We start from the raw sequence: 16,407 nt of genomic DNA, 5'->3' as shown, positions 1-16,407 counted from the left end.
TTGCACGCAATGACGATGCGCATGGCGCCGAAGCCGTCCAGCGTCTCGAGGCGGCTGTGCCGGAGCTCGTTACGCAAGCCAGTCTGGCTTAGCACACTTACGCGGTTCGACATGGCCTGTCACGGGATCTGCCATCTCGCGCCACGACATTGGCTGCAGCACATGCTTTGCCGCTGTCCATCCATACTGCGAGGGTCCTCGCGTTGTCGCATGTACGACGCCCAACTCGTTTTGTGCCGTCGATAGGTAATAGGAACGGGCATCCCCCAATGAAATCACCGTCGCACGCACAATGTCGCCTGGTCGGAAACACTCTGCCAAGACGACGGCGTCTTTTTCTGTGCTGCGTACATCTTGTGCACGGATAATGCCTTGAAAGTCGCTACCATCGATCCCTTCACCGGCCGCCTTGTTGTTCGAAGCGCCGACTCTCGTGGCCTGTGCACCACCACACGGCAGGCCATCAACCACGAGGATCGATACTGTCGCCTGGCGCGGATTCACCCGCGTCACACGACCCAGCACCGTACTGCCTGCCTTGGGCAGCGCGAGCGGGGGCTGTGTACCAACAACCTTTACGATTGTCTGCGTGCCAAGCTTTGTCTCAGTTCCATGGCCAATGCGGTCCGAGACTACGTATCCCTCACGGCCATAGGCGCCATCTCCCAAGACAAACTCGCCCTTTGGCAATGGTGGAAATGGCTGTCCAGGAAGAAGCAGTGGTTGCTGATCGTCCATCTCTAGGAGGGGGGGCGTGCGGAAAACGAAGTAGAAAAAAAAAAAGATAACGAAAATGGAAAAGTCAGTTGGTTCGTGAGCTGAGCTTGAATTGAGAGTGGTGTATGACACACCAACGACTGCTGACTGGTGGCCACTAAGTGCGCGCCTCTTTTACATCTTTCTCCACCTCTGGCGAGGTTGATGGACGAGGGGGAAGGGGGGGGGGAGGGCACTAGCCACGTGGTCAATTTTGTTTTTCTCGTTGGCTTGGCCTTTCCTCATGCACGCTACTTTTTTCTGCTGCAAGACTCGTCACACAAATTATCGATGCAGAATGGCGCCCAAATCCATCTGGCGTCAGCCGAACGCGGTGCACTTTCAGGTCGTGCATCGATCGCAGCGTGATGTGATGCGCAATGATCCAGATGTGGGTCAGCACGTACTTAAACCCTATGAACCATTGAATCGGAGCAAGGTATGCATACGTCGATGGCGAGTGACGCGTCACATGCCATGGGAATCTGCGCTAACCACTGTAGGGAAAATCACGAGCAGAACTAGCCCAAGAAGACCCTGCACTTGAGCTTGATGCAAGTGGAAAGCCGCTGCGAAAAAATATCGGCGAGGCGGCCCTCTACGGTGTATACTACGATGACACAGAATACGATTATATGCAGCATCTTCGTGCCATTCATGACACGGAAAACAGCAAGCGTGGCGGAGTAGACGAAGAAGATGACACCGAAGCGGTATGGATCCCTTCAGCTGTACAACCCAAAGACCGAGCACCTGGCTTTTCTCTCAAGGAGGACGATGCCGGCAAGACCAGCGCGTCGTCGAGCAAGCCAACCATCGCGAATCAACACAATCTGCTCCTGCCATCATCCGTATTTGCAGCGGACGAGATCTCGCTTGCGCAGGCGTATGAAGAACCTGCACCGCAAGGACTCCAGCCTGATATGGACCCGCACTTGCGACAAACGCTGGAAGCACTGGACGACGATGCCTTTGTTGACGACAAGCTCGAAGACGATTTTTTCACGGATCTTGTGCAGGACGGAGTTTGGTCTGGAGAGCGAACGGCCGGTGATGAATGGCGTGATCAAGCGCCGGAAGGTGATGATATATGGCTGGACCCACTGGAGCGAGCAAAGAAAGAACGAGACGCTGTGGGCGGCGACGAGTCGGCCTTGAGTCTGGAAGCACGTGTGGCGTTGTTCAAGGAGCAACAGAAAAAGCTAGCAGCTTCCCAAGGCGATAGTGACGACGCTCACGAAGACGAAGATGCAGCTGCTGATGAGGAGGATCGCGATACGCTGGGTGAATTAGGCCCTTCTGCGGCAGCAAGACGCTCTGGCCGTCGAACAGGATCGGTGTCTTCGACAGGCTCGGCACTGGGAAAAAAGGGCAAGCCTGGTGTGCTGGCACGGCGTGCAGCGTCGATGCGTGAAGGAAGTGTTGGTGGTGCATCGACCGCATGGACTATGACGTCGTCCTCCATGTTCCGGAATGAAGGACTCACCGATTTGGACTCGCAGTTTGATCAAGTCATTCGCAGTTACGGTGGGCGAGCGACAGGGGACCCTGCGCTGGATGCACTGACCGGCGCGTTTACGGATGTACACGACGGTGAGGCTGACATGGACGATCCAGAGGCGGACGAACTTGACCATGAGACAGCTGAGAAACTCACGCGGCAAGATCTCGACCACATTCTCGACGATTTTCTAGATCATCAGGAAGTCATTGGAGGCAAGCTTCGACCGACACTGGGCGACCGAACAACGACAGCGGATGAGAAGCTCGAGCTGGTACGCAAAGCTTTGGGGCATGCACATATTCGCGAGGGCGTCGATGATGAGAACGAGGACGAAGAGGATTCACATGCTGCGCAGTCTGCCCAGGAAAATCCGTTCCTCAACCCCGATATCATTGGTCGTGATCGAGAGCAGTGGGACGTCGAAACGATCCAAACAACCAAGACGAATCTGGAAAACCATCCCCGGACGATCCGTGCATCAGACAGTGTTCGTGGCAGTGTGACCGACCGATCAGCTGCGCCGCGAACCGTGTCGATGTCCAGCGCTATCGGTGGCCACGACGACCGCCGGATTCCCAAAATCCGCCTCCACCCACGAACAGGTATGCCGCAAGTCGTCGGCTACACATCAGCACGCAAGCCACCCAAGTGTGAGCGCAACGAAGCACTTGGATCTGCGCGTGCATCATCGCCCGACAGTGACAGCAATGGTGATGGTGATGGTGATGGTGATGATGATGATGATGATGATGATGATGACGAAAGCGAGAGCGCTGACAATGACGTTGGTACAAAGCCTCTACATGCAGGAGCCTCGCAGCCTCGGGGCCAGATCCACAGGCGGGACCGCAACGAAAGTGCGGAGGAACGCCGGCAGCGCAAGAAAGCCGTCAAGCAGGAAAAGCAGCAGCGCAAACAAGCCAAGTCTGCTGCGAAAAAGGCATTTGCCGCCGAGCGGAAGCGCCAGACTCACGCGACGAATCGCCAGGCAGAGTCACGCGGCGGCGTCGCCGGGATGCATCTAGCATGATGATCATCCAATTGCCCGCCCGATCTCGCCCGATCCATCCAAACCCCCCCCCCTGCCTCTCTTAACGCGTGCGCTCTCAATTGGGCGGCTGATTTATAGGTGAAAAAAAAAAATAAGACGATCGCGCATTGCAGCTTCTTATTTGCTAGAGTTCCTGCGTCGCCTCCAACGCCGACGAGCATCGAGAAAATTACCCTACTGCATTTGGATGCGTGTGTATCTGTATGTTTATTCTGGACCTCTCCACCGCCCTGGATAGAGAAAGTGTGTGAGAGCCGCGCACCTGTCCCTAATACCTACCTTCTGTGTCTGACATGGATCGTGATCCGCCGCGCGACAGGTATTACTCAGAAGGATGGACGGATGACGATCATCATACTCGCGAACATGCGCAGCGTGTGAAGCGGCGCATTCGACGAGCTCGCCAGTCTCACACACCGCCGGATTCTCATGCAGGTTATCATGTGGCGTCGTCGCATGGACCTGTTGAGTTTACAGATCCATACGCGGAAGACGACGACAAAGATGATATTGGTTCCGAATCCACTTCCATGAATCACACCACTCGAAGAACCCATGCGCCTGCCGCGCAAAGCCACCATTCTCACTCACACCATAGCCATTCCGCCCATGCGCCAAAAAGGCACACTCACAGTCGAGATACGCGTTTATCTTCGGGGACATTACACAGAGATGCTGCTCCTGAGGAGAAGGATCAGATCATGATGTCGCGGCGTGCGCGACGGACTGCGCCAGCTCAAACTGCTCATGGATCGACACCACGACGATCGCGACGATCAGAGTTTTACGACAGCACAGATGTTCCGACGCCGCGGCATGCGCGCGCCTCTGAGCTAGGTGGCGAGCATGGCATGACGCCTAAGACAAGGCGCTCACGGCGGCCTGTGCTAGACGACGACGACGACGCCGGTGACCCCGTCCGCCGGCGTTCACGTCGGGCTGACCTAGGCGGTGATACCGATGCTCCTCTGCGACCACGGCGTTCACGGCGATCTGATGCATCCAGAAATGCTGCGGCCGTCGCACCACATGCACACCGGCACCAGTCACGACCAAGTCATGGGCCGAGGCGCAAAAGTATGCCACGGCAAGAGCCCACGAACCGTGCCTTTGTGTCGTCCAGCCGCACAGCCAACTTGCTTGAGGGGAGTGGCAGATCAGCGATGGATGCACGCTCGATTGAAACATCTGGCAGTACCGTCTTTCACGACACGATTGAGAACCACGATGTGATGATGGCTGCCCGTGAGCCACCCCGGACGAACAAGACGCGGCATCTCGCTGTACCGCCGCGCAACCAAGTCAATACGATGAAAGAAGGCCGTGTATTTGCGATGAATGGCATCGACAACCTCACACTTCTCATGGAGGACGATACGTACCAGCCGGCGTGCTTTTCCATATACCTGTTCAAGACACGCCTGGACTACAAGACGGTGCGAGCCTTCTTCGAGGTGCTAGTGCAACTATATCCAAAGTACCGATACGTCGTGGACTTTGAGCCGTACTCGGCGCATCGGCGCGACAAGCGGCGGCGGAAGCAGACGGCCGAAGACGCTGAGCGCGTGCATCGCGAGCGGAACGAGGCGATGAAGCGGGGGAATCTGCCGCCGAACCGAGGGCCGCGCATGATGTACTCCAAGACGCTGCGGGCCGGCTCATGGCTCCGCCCAGCGCAGTGGCGCATTGACGAGGACTTCCACGTGTCAGAGAACATCGAAGTGATCTCGTGTGAAGGGCACGGCACCGACGAGCAGCTGTTCAAGGTCGCGGGACGCTTTCTTGCTCGGCACTTCGACTACAACAAGCCCGTGTGGGAGGCACTTCTCGTGCAAGGTCTCGATACAGCCGACGGTGGGAAAAGCGCGCTCATGATCAAAATCCACCACTGCTTTTCCGATGGCCAAGGTATGATCCAGTCATACCATGCCGCACTTACTGCGATGTCCAAAGGCATGGGCATCAAGGAAGTGCAGCAGTGGGTCGACACTTCGAAGCAAAAGAAAAAGAGCCAACGTAAGGCGCTCAAGCCCTCCGTCTTTGGCACCATCTCGCACACGTGCTACACGATTCGCGAACTGTACATGCGCCGGCGCAGGTCGTTCGTATACCGCAACATGAAGATGAAGCGTACGCCGCAGCGGCTGTACTTCCACTCGGACGGCATATCGATGGACGCAATCAAACGCATCCGCGAGGCGTACTCAACAGAAACCATGAACCTCACCCTCAACGACGTTGCTATTGCGATCCTCGCTCGGGCTATGGCGCAGGCGTCACGCCGGCTGAGTCCGATCGGCACGTCAAGCGATAACCGTGCTGCTATTTTTATTCCCATCTCGGTGCGGCCCCAGGGCAACTGGGACCTGCACAACTTTACGACTGGCGCGATGATTTGGCTCAAGTACCCAAACCTGGACGAGACGCCCGTTGAAAACATGCTGGCAGATGTGCACAAGGAAATGATGCGCCTCAAAAAGTCACACCTTCCCAAAATCTGGTACAAGCTGTTCCTGTACTGGTGCAGGCACCGTGTGGGCTTCCTACCAAACTACCCCGTCACTCGGCAGTTGTTCTATCGTGCGTTCAGCGAGTACCATGTCGCTACGAACGTGCCCGGCCCTACAGAGCCTGTCAAGTTCGGCCGGCATGAGGCTTACAGCTACCATGTGCTGCCACCCAGCTCGCCCGGCAAGGCAACGATGGCTATCGGAATGATTAGCTATGCGAAAGACTTTTCCCTCGCTGTGTCATGTGACGATGTGCCCGAGTTCCGCGACGTGCCTCACGTCCTGTGTAAGGCGTTCGAGGAAGCGGCCAAGGTGCTGATCCAAGCGGCCGATCACCGTCTCGCTAATAGAAAAGAAAGCACATCCTAATCTAGCTCGTCTGTATGTAGTAGTGAATCACCACACACGCACCCACACATACGTGCGGTGCGGCACTGTACAGCACGGCATTCCGTAGCTCAGCATAGCCTGGCACAGCACAGCACAGCACGGCGCAGACCCACAGTCCTATGTGGAAGAATGCCTCACAGCATAAACGAGAGTGGGTTCTCGAGCGCTGCCTTGAATGCCTGCATCCACTGGGCGGCCAACGCACCATCGACAACGCGGTGGTCCGCCGAGATCGTCGCCTTCATCACCTGCACGGTCCTGAAGCCCTTGTCCGTCGACTCGTCCGGCACAAGGCGTGCCTCTGTCGCGCCGATCGCCAAGATACAGCTCTGCGGCGGGTTGATGATCGCCGTGAAGTGGGACGTGCCCATCATGCCCATGTTCGAAATCGTGAACGTGCCGCCCTGGTATTCTTCCGGCTTCAGCTTGCCGTCGCGCGCCTTCTTGGCGAGCTCCTTGCTCTGCTTGCCAATCTCGGTAAGACCAATCGCGCCGCAGTTCCGAATGATCGGCGTAATGAGGCCGTTCGGCGTAGCGACGGCCATACTAATGTCCTGTGTGTGGTACTCACGAATATACTCGCCGTGCCACGCCGAGTTAGCCGCCGGCACTTGCTTCAGAGCCAACGCCGCAGCCTTGACGATAAAGTCATTCACCGACAGCTTCGCCTGCTTCGCCTTGGCCTCGTCGCCACGCGCTGCCTCTGCCGACGCACGGGTGAACACTTCGCGCAACTGCAGAACACGGGCCATCTCAATATCAAACGTGACATAGTAGTGCGGCACCGTCGACTTGCTCTCGGTCAGGCGCTTGGCAATGGTACGACGCATGTTCGACAGGGGCTGATCCGTGTACGCTGGCGCACTGCCACCTGCAGCGGCGGTGGACGCCGTGGCGGCGGCGGCGGCGGCTCCCGAGCCTGAGGCAAACTTCTCCACGTCCTCCTTCACAATGCGGCCATTGGGTCCCGAGCCCTTCACCTGCAACAGAGGAATACCCCGTTCAAGAGCAATGCGCTTCGCGATAGGACTCGCACTCAAATGGTCCATCGATGCGAGCTTCGAAGCTGTGCCGCTGTCGTCACTCTCGCGGGGCTTGGGCGCTGCCGGCTTGTCCTCCTCCTCGCTCTTGGCCTCTTTCTGCTTCGACTCTTCCTCCTTCGCACTCTCCTCTTGTTTAGCCGCCTTTTCTGCTTCGCCGGCCGATGCCGAGGCCGATTCACTCTCTGCCTCCTTTGCAAGCGCATCTGCACCCGACAAGTCATCGCCTTCTTCACCAATAATAGCGATGGTCGAGTTCACTGGCACATTCTTCGAGCCTGCGTCGGCCTAAACACAACCGAGTTAGCTCTGATATTCACAGTGCCCGAGCTCAAGGCCTTCTAGAGCCTCTCCCATGCTCTGTCTCGTCACAAACGTACAATAATTTTGGCCAGCACACCGTCGTCCTGTGCTTCCACTTCCATCGTCGCCTTGTCTGTTTCCTACACACGAGCACCCAAGTCAGCATCACGCCATACCTTTCAACCTGTTTCCTACTTACGATTTCGAGCAACACATCACCGCCGTTGAACGACTCGCCCTCCTTTTTCCGCCACGCAGCAATGCCACCATCTTGCATAGTTGGACTCATCGCAGGCATCGTAAACTTGCTCAACTCACGCGCAGCCGTGCTTGTGTGCAGGTAGGCTGCACTCGTGCGCATGAGCGAGCCCGCTCGAAGCATCTGCTGTCGCACAATTGCATACATTGTCAACAACAACCGTCACGTATAGGCTAAGCGGTAGGAACGTACAACCCGTGCGGCTTGTGCTTTTCCCACTTACCCTTCGCTGCGTCTGCCCTAAAGCCCGAGGTCAATAAATCGAGGATTTATGTACATTTTGCCACGCACCACGCTCTCCACAAACCAACGCCACACGCCAGTCCATACATTCAGACTGTGCTGCGTGAACAAACCACCATTTCTCACGCGCTGATTCAGCGACGCTCGAGCGTGTCGGGGGCCGCACCATCGTCCCCATGCACCTTGACGTACAGCCGCTCCTTCATGATACTTGCGCAGTACTCCAAGCTGAGTTGGGCAACATTCCTCTCAGTGAAGAATGGGTCGCCGAGTGCATTGCACACTTGTGCGCTCGCGACGCGTCGTTATTATCACACACTTCTCTACTGCACCATAGTGTCCGTGCGCAGCTCATGGCATCAGACTTGGTACAGTCAATGGATCATGCTTCTCTTACGTGCATAGACAAGTCTCTCCATGCATTCGTGCAGATCGTAGGCGTGATGGATGTTGGGGTGCCTGCTCAAGCACTACATGATGTCTGGGTGGCTAGGCAATCAGAGCCCACAACACCCTATCCTCGTGGGATGCTTCGTCTTGAACTGAGCGACGGTTATATCTCGACGCCTATTGTTGCGTACGAGTACGAGCGGATTCCCTCCCTTTCGCTAGATACATGCCTCGGCACGAAGCTCCTCCTCCTTCATCCTATGTACGAACAAGACGCTCTATTGCTCACGCCATCCACAGTCCGCGTCCTAGGTGGCACAGTGCCTGAGATGGATTCCCTGGCTGAGCTTGCGCAGCGCATCGGCTCGGCATTGGGAAAGATACTGCCACGCGGCGGCGTCGAGCAGCAGCGCCAACAGTTGCTGAAGTCATACCCATCACAACCATCAACATTATCATCACAGCTGGAGAAACAACGGCACCAGCCCCTTGCGGGGCATCAACCTGAGCATACGCCAGTCAGCAAGCCTCAATCTTTTGATCTGCTTCAACCTCCTCTGCCTGAACCAACTGACACGGCTTCAAATAAACACGTATCAGGCGACCAAGGCATCGATGATGATAATGACGACGATGACGACGATGTTTGGCTCATGGATGCTGAGCAAGTCATGCAGCAAGTCGAGCATGCAAACCAACCGCAACCGCAACTTGCCACGTCCTCTTCAACGACTCAAAGATCCCTGTCCTGCCAGGCTCATCAAACTTCATCACTACTACAAAGACTCGAGTCAAGCCAACTAGCATCCACGACACCCAGTTCATCCCTCCCGTCATCGTCGCCACCATCTATGTCTTTGCCGTACCATACGCATATACCTTCGACTTCAAACCCTCCGACACTCATAATCCCCAAGCGCGGCACCCCTACTACTTCCTCCCAGCCTACATCGATTGATCTCGTTTCATCGGACGCTGAAGACACTCCCGTTACTGCATCAACGCCTGCGACGGCCTCAAGTGTTGCACCCCAAACCTATATCACCATCTCGTCTGACTCAGAGCCGTGAGTCAAAATGGGTCTGTCGGCCGACAGATTTCGAGTCAATCCGCCGGCGATGTCATACAGCTCGCGGTTAGTTGGATTTTTTTTTTCGCGTTTGTCACAGGTTGGCATTTGGCCTTCCTTCCTCATTCGTTAGAAGATACGCTGAACTGAATCCTGTTCACAATCAAGTCCTGCCACTCCCCTACTCATTTTGTTGACATTCAACTTGACTGACAATGCCTAGTCTAAAGCGCGGAGATAAGTTGCGCAATGCTGCTACACAAGAGGCGTTGCGCTCCAACATGAGGTATCGACACGGCGCCATTATCACTAAGGGTGGTAAAATTCTAGGCCAAGGGACACAATCATGTGCGTACTGGATTTAGTGGGCCTCTCAATGCACATGCCGCCGTTGAATTGCCAGTGGATAACGACACGGCTGCCGACCACGAGGACGAGCAGGCTTGGCCGAATCACCCTTGCTGCCACGCAGGCTCTCAACCGCAATCATACTTTAGTATGCATGCTGAAATGCACGCCATCACAACAGCGCTTCGCGGTGCAAAGCCCCATATCCCTCGAAGCAGCCTGGTTGTAGACCCCGTCGACATGGCATGTGCGAAGCTAAAGGTTTTGTCGCTCGCGATGCAGGATGGCTCCCGCTTTGGCGACGCGTCCTCGATGTCCACCGGTAAGCGTGCCATGGATATCAAGAAGACCAAGTGTGACCGCGCACTGGTCGAGGGCGCAAAGCGGGAGCAACAGCGCGTCGCTTTTGCCCCCGAGTCTCAGTGGTGTCTTAAACCGCGCTATCAAGAACGAGCTGAAGAAAAACCGTCACTCACGCAACGCTGGACTCAATGGTGTGGGCCTTGGATGTGGGCCTTGGGCCGGTAATCAGGTACTGAAGCGCTGTCAACAGAAACTCCAGGCTCAGCGTGCGCAGCGCATTGAGCAACGGAAGCAGTTGAAGCGCGAGCGGAAAGCTCGTGGACTTAAGAATGCAAGTTCGGGTGGTAGTGCTTCAAGTGAAACAGCCGGGTCAGACGGCGCCGATAGTGTTGCGAGCGAACTTTCGACTGCGTCGTCATCGTCTTCACATCCTTCTACACCACCCAGTGAAGCAGACAACGGTGCAGTGGGTTTGACATTAACTGAAACGTCAAAGGTGAACGTAAACGCGAAAACAAAGGCTTCTGCAACATGTCCTCAGACTACAGCCGTTGCGTATCGAAAGGTGGTTGCAAGACGCTCTCAGCCGATAATGACTGACTCACGCGTTCGTGGTGCAGACTTGTACGTGGTGCGGCTTTTGCAAGACACTGAGTCGAAGGCCAAGGCGAAGGAGCAACGGCGTCGGCAGCATGGATTCACATCGTCTCGAATTCCGATTCCAACCGTCGAGCCCCGGTACGCCGATAGCCGTCCTTGCTGGCGCTGTCTCGAGTGGATGTACTGGGCTGGCATCAAGCGCGTCTATTGGACGGATCCTGATGGCGATTGGTATGGCGATAAGGTCGCACACCTCCTTTTCGGTTCAACTTCACATGACTCTTCCTCAGCTACGACAGTCTATGTGCCGGTGCATTTAACTCAGTATGAACATGCCGCTGCGATGCTGCGCATCAAGGCGGGGTCTTCTTCAACATCGAACGTCGCTTGTGTATGATAACGATGACGTATAATTCATGTAAGATAAGTTTGTGTATCTGTATTGCTTCGGTTGTACTATGCGGCTTGATCTCTTCATAGTCTTTGTCCTGTGTGTGTGTGTGGGCAATGTATGCAGGTGTGCGGCCATGCGTGCCTCCTGTAAGGATTTATCTGATTTGCTGCCTCATATGCATGTACGTGCATGCCCGAGTGCCTTCATAGCGCCGAGACCTCGGCGCACCTGCAGAATATAGTCTGCAGCACACGCGCTACGCGTCATCGCCTTGCGTGTGGCGCGAATATCTCTCTCTTTCAATAGCCGGCACTGGACCTGTCAGCCTGTCGCGGTCACTTCAGAATTTTTTTTTCCTGATCTGGCAGCTCTGTCGACCCAGCGTCCCTACCCCTGATTTCTCGGCCGTCGTCACTCTCTCGCGCCGCGTCAAACTTTGTGCGCTCTTTCACGTCCCTGCCTACGCGGTTTCTCGAACCGAGGATCGGTTGCTCTTGGCGATGCTGGGGCGAATGCATGATGCATATCATCCCACCGTTCCAGACCAGACGACCCTGATCCGTGATCCACGACAGGGTGTTGACGTTTCTACGTACCAATCAGACGCTTTCCCAGATAGTGATGATGAAGGGGCGCGTTCAGAATCTCAGTCACTTCCTATGCAGCATCGTGCGCCCTCGCGTATGTACCCGGGGCGCTCGACTGTATCAGCAAGTTCGTCTTACTTCGTAACGGTGATCCCACCACCAGATTTGCCTGTCGAGGCACTTCCTCGCAATACCTCAGTTCGCTCCTTGGCACGTCGCGGTACTTTGTTGCCCCTATATCCACTTTAGGTGGTCAGCTGTACGCCATTGCACGGGAATACGGTCTTCCTAGTGTTGGTGGCATATCGCTTTATCTTGTTGATGATGGCCAAGGCGGCGATGGCCCTCGTATTGGTGACAGTACATGGGCGACGCTATGGAGCAGCTTTTTCGAGGAAGAAGACATGGATGATGTGAACGCATCGATGGATGTATTCGATACCGACTCTTCCACTCGCATGCCCTCGCTGACCTATCACCGCAGGGGAAATCCGTCACCGCGCTCTCGGCAAGGAACGCCCTCACGCCGTTTACCTCGCGTGGCAAGCCAGATGTCTCTCGGCTCAACACGTTCTACGCCAGGACCTGCGTCTTTTTCCTTCGAGGCAGGTCGTCTTCCTATCGTCGCAAGGCTAGAATGGGCTGTCGATCCTCTTCGTGCAAAATGGTGGCGTCCCTTCCTTGCGCATGCAGAAGCCGTCGCTGAAAGCTCTGTGTCGAACAAATCGTCGGACGCGCCACCGCTTCCTGCGCCCAAGACCGGCGGACCGCGCCCTCTTCATCTAGCTTCACATGTGATTTCGCCGTCGTCGTCCCGCATCCTGCCCCCACCCCCTTCCGGAGAGCCGCCCAAGCCGCGTTCGACATCGTACACATACATGCCTCCAGAGCCTGCGTCCGGTGTTTCGCCGGAAAATGACATGGTTCCTCAGGATGCACCTGTCAACCTTCGTGATGCGCCTATTATCGAGCCGACGAGTCAGGTGTCCGAATCCGCACCCACCAGCAGCGCGCCTGACATGGCCACAGCCCCCACAACTCCCGCCGCCGATAGGCCTCTTTACGATCATCATGAATGGGCCACTGAACCTTTGCCTTCAGAGACAGGCTCTGTCGTGATTCGCACACCTCCACAGCAGCAATTCTCACACGATGCCTTCTCATCCTCGTCGCCTGCATCACCGGCGTCCCCTCAAGTGCCGCCGCCGCCGCCACCCCGGCCGTCGTCGAAACAACGTCATCTAGACTACGACCAGCCTATGGATGATAATCGCCATCTCGAATCGAATGAGAGACCTTCAACTCACAATCAGGATACAACTGATGCCCACGAGGATGATCTTCGCGACGTGGTCGACCATGGTCATAGCAAAGGTGTTGATTCCGAACTTCACGACAAACAGGATAAGAAACACGATGCTGCACCAGAGGCGGAACCCAAGCGTGACCGCCATACTATGAGCTCTACTGTTGCAAGTTTGTCCGCTGCTGCATCGCGGCTCTTTGGCTCCCACAAGTCGAATGAGCCTAGCAAGCCGCGTACTCCACCTTCTCCTGAACTTGATGTTGAAGAAGCTCGCGACAGGCTCACCGAGCAAGAGCGGAAAAGTGCATTGGCTCGGCGTCACAAGCACCGGGCGTCCATCGACGTTCCACGCTCTGTGAAGCGTGCTTCTGCTCGCATGAATGAAGTGATGGAAAGCCAAGATCCCGACAATGAGTTGATGACGACCGATGAAAAAGCTCGCGGACATCGGCGTAGTACAAGCACACCACATGTACCGCCAAATGACTGGCATTCACGACCCATGCCATTGCCACCGCCACTTATGATGACCAGTACCTCACGGCCCAATCAGCCAGCAGAGCAGCCCAACTCCATGTTGGAGGAGCCACCGATGCCTGCGTTAAATACGTTGGCGATGCCATCAGACGTCGCTGATGTTGCTCCAAAACGCGGAGCTATCGACCGTGTCAGACATCGAAGCAATGCTTCGTTGCGTTCTCCGATCATGCTTGGTAACTCGCTCCCTGAGCCGGAGTCAACGTCACTCAGCAGTGATAAGTCATCCCCGTGGCCATCTGCCCCTACATCTGCGTCTTTGTCTGCAACTGCTTCTGAACCGGCACCTACGGCGGGTCTGCCGCATCAAGACCGCGCATCTATCGAGGCACCATCGGCTGTCCAACTCAGTCGGCAAGACAGTATTGACTTCAACAATACATTAGGCGATCTGCAACGTGCGCTTGAGCTTCTTTCACCGCGCAGTGATGCGCACCGCCGTCCGTTTGTATCGGGTGTGCGGCGTAATCTCATGGCTGAAAGACCTATGATGTCCGACACCATCCGTGAACAACCTGACTCACCCGTACCGATTGCAAACCGTGCTGCTCTTTCCACGCACTCCAGCCATACGGATGACCTGTTGAATCTCAAAGATTCACCAGATCTTGGCTCTATGGACGCTCCTGCTCAGTTCTCGAGCGCGCCAGTGCCCTCAGGCCATTTAAGATCGTCAAGCCATGCGTCTGCATCTGCGCCACTTGGCACGTCGCTTTCATGGACATCATCGGGTACAAGTCCCATGGGCCCGGCCGATTCAGCTGCTCTGTCCGCCCCCCCTGCGCCTCCTGCTGTTGCTTTGCAGTTGGACGAGCCTCCGACGGACCCCAAAGGCTCTAACGACATGCAGCGTTCTTCGTCCATTGACGCCGCTCACCGGCAGCCCGCAGACGATCAATCAGTTTGGGGCCTGCCTAATGGTGAGGCTCCAGCTTGGAGTGCAGAGCAGACGCCATTGACTAGTGCATTGGCACAGTGGGGTCATGGACCTCGCCCAGCATGGCAAGCTTCTTCTGATGGTTGGCCGCAAGACAATATCTCCTTCGCCGCACATCCAGCGCCACCGCAAATGCGTGACTCATATCCATTGCACGACCCGTGGCCTCATGATGTCATGGCCTCATCAACTGAACCACTACAAATACGGGACTCTCAATCGCTTGCTCCTCGAAGACTGGAGGCGCCTGCTTGGGAAGAGAACTCATGGGCGCAGGCTGCACCTCAAGCACGTGCATCGGACGTTCCATCATCTCGTGTGTTGACACCGCCTGAATCCGCGGCGCCTTTGCCCGAGCACCCCCCTGTGCGTATTCCTCAAAATTCGACACCGCCTGTGCCGACGCAGCTTGTACCGGCACAACAGCCACTCTTATCAAAACTGGGTGCCTTGGACGTGTCGATTCCTCCGCATGACGGCGCATGGAGTGTGCGATGGGATCTTCCACCCAACGGACCACCACAACCGCCGCCCAAAGATGAGCATGAACTTTCCCAAACGCAATGGCTCTCTAATCCAGATGATGCAACGACCCAACTCGAGTCTGTGTTGCAACGCATGCAGCCCTCTGGACCTGTGCAGCCGCCACCTGTGGCAGTCGACGACGATTGGGCCCGCTGGACCGACAAGGCTGCTGCATCCAAACCAGCTGTATCTTCGTCGTCAAGTGAACCGCAGCCTCAAGTGACCGATGTACACCAAAATGCTAACATGCCTGTGATGCCAAACTCTTTATTTCCTCCATCTGATGAACAAATGCCACAGGAGCTCGGACGGAAAGAGCGGGCATCTACGGCGATGCCGATGCTTGGCCCTGCGGCTATGACGAGCCCTGAGTCGAGCATCAACTCGGTTCCGACTCATGCGCCTCCTCTCGCGCCTGATGCCGAATCTTCAGGCCCTTCAGTGCTAGGACCACTGCATGTACAAGGCCGAATGACACCGCCCAACCATGAACCCATGCCGATTTCATCGATGAGCCCGATGAGTCCGAATTTGCAACTCAACGGCAACCAGTTGGCACCCGATGCGCAGGCTTCAGCTGAACTGAGTCACGAGCATAATGGTGTGTTGAATTCGCCGTCACGTCACTTTTTCTCAAAAATGTCTCCAAAATTCAAGTGGCCCCGGCGCAGAAAAGAAGAAAAGCACCAGCAGCAGCAGCATCTTTCGCCTAGCATGTCTGAAGAGGACTTGTCCCTACTAGACCGCTCTCGTGCATCGACGAACTCCCTAAGCACATTGAGTCGTGGGGCTGCTGGTCGGCCGCACATGCGCTCTATTGAACCACAGTCGTTACTGATCGAAACACCACCGGTCATGGCGCCCGAATTGGCCACGACTGCGCCGAGACGTCAAGCACCCTCGCAGGGCTTCTTCGGCAGTCCTGCCTCGCACAATGACGAATCGTTTGATGGCCCTCCACCGTTCCAAAATTCGTCCGGAGCTGTTCTGCCGACATCGTCATCATGGGGGGCGCATGACCCACTTCACCCACCACACTTTATGCCATCGAAGGTCGGCACATCATTTGACGAATCTCGCATGATGGGCACTTCGTCGGGTCGGCCTAGTTTTACGAATGCCAACACAAATAAGGATTTAATGATGAGTCAGGCGCCGTCGCCGCCGACAGCAGGTGCACAACTGAGAAACGATATCCCTGATGCAGAGACATCGCTTCCCCATTCCCCACAAATGAATATGATGCATACCGGTGAACGTGATTTGCAGGATTTGTCGAACAAGTCATTATCCAAAGAAAAATCAAGTCAAGGCATGCGTAGCTTGTTTCGCCGGAGTTGATGATAGGGAAGAAT

The 16,407-nt window shown here is 55.9% G+C and overlaps 7 protein-coding genes across 7 annotated transcripts; 5 read left to right on the top strand and 2 right to left on the bottom strand.

Moving 5' to 3' along the window:
* Positions 1–69: 69 nt before the first annotated feature.
* Positions 70–738, bottom strand: MGL_0896 (uncharacterized protein; the record flags this gene model as incomplete). Its single annotated transcript, XM_001731576.1, has 1 exon — positions 70–738. One exon carries the CDS (start codon positions 736–738, stop codon positions 70–72), a length of 669 nt encoding a protein of 222 aa, XP_001731628.1.
* Positions 739–1,391: 653 nt separating this feature from the next.
* MGL_0895 (uncharacterized protein) lies at positions 1,392–3,290 on the top strand (the record flags this gene model as incomplete). The annotated part of the gene is made up of 1 exon (XM_001731575.1): positions 1,392–3,290. The coding sequence occupies one exon, from the start codon at positions 1,392–1,394 to the stop codon at positions 3,288–3,290; it is 1,899 nt and encodes a 632-aa protein (XP_001731627.1).
* Positions 3,291–4,012: 722 nt separating this feature from the next.
* On the top strand, positions 4,013–6,190 carry MGL_0894 (uncharacterized protein; the record flags this gene model as incomplete). Its single annotated transcript, XM_001731574.1, has 1 exon — positions 4,013–6,190. The coding sequence occupies one exon, from the start codon at positions 4,013–4,015 to the stop codon at positions 6,188–6,190; it is 2,178 nt and encodes a 725-aa protein (XP_001731626.1).
* Positions 6,191–6,345: 155 nt separating this feature from the next.
* MGL_0893 (uncharacterized protein) lies at positions 6,346–7,960 on the bottom strand (the record flags this gene model as incomplete). The annotated part of the gene is made up of 3 exons (XM_001731573.1): positions 6,346–7,539; positions 7,632–7,694; positions 7,754–7,960. 3 exons carry the CDS (start codon positions 7,958–7,960, stop codon positions 6,346–6,348), a joined length of 1,464 nt encoding a protein of 487 aa, XP_001731625.1.
* A 272-nt stretch (positions 7,961–8,232) lies between these two features.
* Positions 8,233–9,516, top strand: MGL_0892 (uncharacterized protein; the record flags this gene model as incomplete). Its single annotated transcript, XM_001731572.1, has 1 exon — positions 8,233–9,516. The coding sequence occupies one exon, from the start codon at positions 8,233–8,235 to the stop codon at positions 9,514–9,516; it is 1,284 nt and encodes a 427-aa protein (XP_001731624.1).
* Positions 9,517–10,146: 630 nt separating this feature from the next.
* MGL_0891 (uncharacterized protein) lies at positions 10,147–11,163 on the top strand (the record flags this gene model as incomplete). The annotated part of the gene is made up of 1 exon (XM_001731571.1): positions 10,147–11,163. One exon carries the CDS (start codon positions 10,147–10,149, stop codon positions 11,161–11,163), a length of 1,017 nt encoding a protein of 338 aa, XP_001731623.1.
* Positions 11,164–12,205: 1,042 nt separating this feature from the next.
* On the top strand, positions 12,206–16,393 carry MGL_0890 (uncharacterized protein; the record flags this gene model as incomplete). The annotated part of the gene is made up of 1 exon (XM_001731570.1): positions 12,206–16,393. One exon carries the CDS (start codon positions 12,206–12,208, stop codon positions 16,391–16,393), a length of 4,188 nt encoding a protein of 1,395 aa, XP_001731622.1.
* Between the last annotated feature and the right edge of the window lie 14 nt (positions 16,394–16,407).

Source organism: Malassezia globosa, assembly GCF_000181695.2.
Source record: "Malassezia globosa CBS 7966 chromosome Unknown mgl_sf_2.1, whole genome shotgun sequence".
Classification (NCBI taxonomy): Eukaryota; Fungi; Basidiomycota; class Malasseziomycetes; order Malasseziales; family Malasseziaceae; genus Malassezia; species Malassezia globosa.
Note: the sequence above shows the minus strand (reverse complement) of the source record. Positions and strands in the feature narration are given on the sequence as shown.